General features: G+C 40.6%; 1 protein-coding gene across 1 annotated transcript; it reads left to right on the top strand.

Moving 5' to 3' along the window:
- Window positions 1–596: 596 nt before the first annotated feature.
- LOC135708533 (nose resistant to fluoxetine protein 6-like) lies at window positions 597–3,556 on the top strand. The gene is made up of 12 exons (XM_065230640.1): window positions 597–672; window positions 882–1,033; window positions 1,096–1,242; window positions 1,306–1,468; window positions 1,524–1,655; window positions 1,722–1,915; window positions 2,001–2,342; window positions 2,402–2,595; window positions 2,653–2,803; window positions 2,865–3,194; window positions 3,268–3,382; window positions 3,447–3,556. Exons 1-12 carry the CDS (start codon window positions 651–653, stop codon window positions 3,554–3,556), a joined length of 2,052 nt encoding a protein of 683 aa, XP_065086712.1. The 5' UTR covers window positions 597–650.
- The last annotated feature ends 1,636 nt before the right edge of the window (window positions 3,557–5,192 follow it).

Here is a 5,192-nt window from a genome sequence, read left to right as displayed (position 1 = left end):
ACTACACCACCGGCGCCGTTAACTCTGGCCGAGATGAGTGAAAAGGAAAATACATAATTTATGTGTGATATGGAGAAATGGCTCTAATGTTGGCCTATGAATCTAAGATTAGGCCCATATTTAAAAATCTGATATTTATCAATTTTATCTAGATGAACGCGTCATTGGGACGGTACTGATGGATATTTTGGTCGCTATTGAAAATTTAGTCCATTGCTGAACTTATTGGGCCCAAATTAGGGGCACTTAGGTCGACATTACATCCATTTTCCACAGTGATATTTTTGTTATTCCCTCATAGGCAGAATTAAGTTTATGAGACCACTTTCGCACTGTAATATCCTGGTCAAGGTAAAAACTATATGCGATGATGATAAGTGTAAGAAGTTCCCTACCATAAGTTGCCATGGTGTTTAGAATCTGGGTGATAAAAAATTAAAACCGCCGCTTTAAATGACACCTGTAAAGTTCCTACCGACACCCGGTCAAGTTATACTCCATTAGTGGCTGGGTAGTCCTGTGTGGTAGTCCGTAGCTGTAGCATGGTTCAACGGTTTAAAGTGGTTGTTTAGTTGAAATTGTGAAGAATGGCCGAGGTTTTCAATTTGGTTGCGACAGCACTACTTGCTTCGGTTCTTGTGCCAGGAATAATGGGTGGAGATTTCATTGAATGTAAGATATTTTCGATTGAAAATTGTTATTAGAAAATCAAATTCAAATCATTAAAGAAATCCAAGGTCGTCTGTAAAGCACGCATTACGAGTATAAAGACACCTGGATCATTTCAGATCCCACTCTCTTGAAGCGCACTTAAGCGACATGCTAACTTTTTGCTTGTAAAGCATTTCTATTAAGAGTAAAGTACATTTTTTTCCGCACAGTGTCACAATACCACCGCATGCCACCGATGGCCGTGTTTGACGATTACGATCTGTGCATGGAAGACGTTCCGGAGGGGAAGGTAGCCACATACTGCATAGCGCGGGTCGTCATCAAACCGGACAACGGCTCCGAGCTATGGCACCTGATTGAGGTCTGCAACGGCGAGCTCAACCAGATGATTTCATAGAATAATAGCATTCTTACCGTTCGTAGGACTTCTCTAAAGACTGGAAGCGGCACCACAATCATGCTCTCCTGGATCGTGGAATTTGCATGGACAAGTGCAAGACATTGGTTCAACGACTGCCGAATGAAACCAGACGGGCACTGAGGGTGGACAAATTTGATATTGATTTTCCTGTAAGTGTTTGATCAATTCATAGTTGTGGTTGCTAGAACTGAAAAGTCCCAATCGATCCACAGTACATAGTAGATGTTACAGTCTTCAAAGATACCCTCGAGGATCAGAAACGCTACGGAGACCTGATTGATGTTTGTATAAACTATCAACTGAACGACACCTACCAGCTGCGTGGTTATACAGAAATCGAAGTTTGCGATAGAAGTGATGAAACGATTGAAATCGGTCGGTGAACGGCTTCAAAACAGTTAACAGATGACCATAACAACTGTCATTTTAGATTCATTGGACCTCACCTTCCTACTGGTGCTGGTAACGATCATCGGTTTGATGATTCTATCCAGTTGGTACGATCAAACCATCAACTACAAACAGGACGTCCTTCACTACAAAGGTGATTTGTTGAACAAAAGTAAGTGCGCTCGGATTTTGATCGTGTAGGAATTTTAACCGATTCGAACCTTTACAATAATCGCAGAGCAAATGTTCCTCGTCTCATTCTCCGTTCTGCGAAACTGGTACCGGATGACGTCTCGCTCGGAGGATCCGTTGAGCAAAGATCTGCGCTTTCTGCAAGCGATTCGCTTTTTCACAATGTACCTGGTCGTGTCCGGCCATTCGGCGTTGATCTTCTTCATCCTTCCCACGCAGAATGCTTCCAAGAAGGAGATGGTGAGTTTTTTTTTTCAATTGTCTACTTTTGTCAAACATTGATCTACACTAGATAAGCCTTTATGTCTACCCTGCAACCTTGCAGTTATACCACAAAATCGGAACGATGATCCTCACCGGCGGGGTGCAGATTACGCAAACTTTCTTCCTCATAAGCGGTTTCCTGCTGTCGGTGTTCGTCATGAACTACGCAGAAAAACGAAACTCCAAACCAGGAGTCCTATTCATGCTGAAGGCCACCGTATATCGGTACGTCCGCCTAACTCCGGTATATGCTTTCGTGATGCTGCTACATGCCACTTGGTTATCCAAACTGCAAGACGGGCCACGCTGGAAGCTCGGCGTGGAAACCGAGCGTACTTTCTGCCGGCGGAACTGGTGGACCAATTTGCTGTACATCAACAACTACGTCAATGCGGATCAACCTGTATGTTCTACTCGTACAAGGTAGATTTCAAACAGCTAATTTTTCAAATGACTTTCCAGTGCGTTCAGCAAGGATGGTACCTCGGATGCGATTACCAGCTGTTCCTGCTGGGCAGTTTACTACTGATTCTGATCATTAGATTTCGGAAATACACAGTTTGGATCCTCTCGGTAGCTGTCTTTTTGGCGTATCTGATTCCTGCATTGTTCATCTACTTCCAGCAACTGGAAGGAGTATTCCTAGTTACGCCACAGTAAGTTCGCTCGATGAAATTGCAATCCCGTTTCACAAAATTGAAATCAATTTTCAGCGCCCAGCGATTCGTACTGTGGTTCGATCAATATTACCAAAAATCCTACATCCCACTACACATGAATCTAGGAAATTACCTGGCCGGTATAATAACCGGACTCGTCTATCTCCATCTGCAGAAGAACAAGATTAATCCTGTTCAGAACAGGGTATTTCAAAACATTTCTAGACACACTTTCTTCTATTCTAACACAATCTATCTCACCTCAGTGGTTCCGCATCCTGTGGAACCTGATCATCCCGATGGGCATCGGAAGTCTGCTGGTACACTACATTTTCTACGTGAACGACTTCGAGAAGCCGTCGCTCTGGATGGCGATCTACTACCCGGTCATGAAGTACACCTGGGGCATTTTCAGCGGACTGTTCCTGATCGGATTCGTGAATGGCGTGGCACCGACGCTGAAACGCATCTTCCACCATCGGGTGTTTGACCCGCTGGGCCGATTGACGTACAGTGCCTATCTGATTCATGTGCTAGTGATGCGACTGTTTGTGCTAAGTACTCGGTCGGCGATTCACTTCAATCACATTGGATCGGTGAGTTCGGCGTTTCTAATGAGGCCATTTGAACTTTGATAAGCAGCGATTTGACTTTGATAACCCTTTTCAGACGGTGGTAACCATCGCTTCGTTGGTGTTCTCGTACCTGATGGCTTTGTGTATGTGCCTCGCCTTGGAGTTACCCGTTTCGGCGTTGCAAAAATTGCTGTTTGGAAATATGAAAGGTAGGTATTTTGGAGATTTGAATTTTGCTCTAAATGCTGTGATTCCATTTTCTTCATTTTTCAGGTGAGATCAACGCTCAAGTTGATACGGTGATGACAAAAAATGATGGTGTTAAAAATGGAACCATACAATCAAATGAACCGATTGCTTCTAGTACAAATGGAGCTGATTGAAATAATTGGATTGAATACATGCAGGGTTGAAAATACTCATTTCAGTTAAAACTATTTTTTTTTTCGGAATTATGAAACCAAAAGATGTTATGATCACATGTTTTATTTGTAATTTACAAGAAGAGGTTCCAAAGTATGGGTTTGACACATAAAACCTGCCAACTTTACTTTCTACGAGACACAATCAGCGATTTTATGATCGCTGAATGAGTGAATGAGTGAAAATTGATAAAATCGCTGATAGTGACTATCGCTGAGTAATAGTGACTCACTCTCTGAGTACACTCATAAAAAATTACACGTCATTCCCAAGTGTTTCACATCAAAATTTGCTCAATTTGCCAAACAATTGCATTTCAAGTGTGAATGTTTTGATATGAACTATTTCTGATCACTATGAAAACACTTGCGATACATGCGGTTTCCATGTGTTCCGTTTGTTGATCTAAGAAATATGACACATAATTTTCAAACGCCCTACACTCGTAAGTGTATTGTCAATCATATCGATTAGTGTGGCATTTTTATTGGTTTTTTTGCTATTTATCACACTAATTTGTTAAAAAAAAAATCATTTTTATTTCGAATGTCTACATTTTAATTTATAAAACAGATTATCACAAAAAAAAAATAAAAAATATAGCTATAAATATTGCATTACTGCTTTCTCTCTTGTACGGGAATCATTCGTGACCCTATTCAACCTCTTTACTGTAAGGATAGTTCTGAAAAGATAATGCTGATACGATTTTGATACTATTGGCAGTAAATTAGGAGTTACTTACCTTTTCGATAAAGTTTCTAGTTCGATAGACATAACATAAGTATATTCTCCACAATCGATTTCTCTGAAAAGAATCGACACGGTAACAAAAAAGTACCCTAAAGTAAGTTCTTTTCACTCATCTCGGCACTATAATCTAAGCTAATCTAATCTAATACAAACGCAGCCAGTACGAAAAACCATCCTAGAAAATTGATTAGGTTATGTCGTTTTCGTTTTTGCGGTGTAGCTAAACCGGTACTACACCGCCGTACATCGAAAAAAATCGAGGTGTAGCTATCGGTTGCACCTTTGTTTACAAACAAATAATGATGAGCTGTCAATGACTCGCGCTTATTGCTGCTTACACTACACCGGTGTAGTGTAGTAAAAAAGGAAACGACATTAGATAAGAACTTATCATTTTTCTTGTCAACATTGATGTTTGCAGCATATCTGAGATATGACACAAACATCAAAACGGCCAGGCCTACTGCGTTGCATTTGCCGCAAAGATAATTCTGTAAAATGATTCGAGTTTAAATAAATATATTTAAACTGCGATGCATTTCATTAATCTTCAGGGGTGGAAGGATGCGTGGACATACCGTACCAAACGCTCCGAGTTAGGTTAAGAGTGGATGTAACAGTAATATGTGATGTAATCTATCTACACGAAACGAAAATCAATTATTTTATTCATGTGTTTCACTTATACATTTTTGCCAAAACATCAGCCTAATACAGTCCGTAAGACAAACCACATAGGTCGTATATGAATGCATAAAATGTATGTGTGACCGCTTATACATTTCATTTGACATATGATCTTCATTAACTTTTTGCAAGGCGTCTGCTTATAAGTTGACTTAT

This window comes from Ochlerotatus camptorhynchus, unplaced genomic scaffold, assembly GCF_037179485.1.
Source record: "Ochlerotatus camptorhynchus isolate MF236.1 unplaced genomic scaffold, CSIRO-AGI_Acam_v1.1 ptg000330l, whole genome shotgun sequence".
In the NCBI taxonomy this organism is placed as follows: Eukaryota; Metazoa; Arthropoda; class Insecta; order Diptera; family Culicidae; genus Ochlerotatus; species Ochlerotatus camptorhynchus.
The sequence above is the reverse complement of the archived record's forward strand: the minus strand, read 5'-3'. Positions and strand labels throughout refer to the sequence as shown.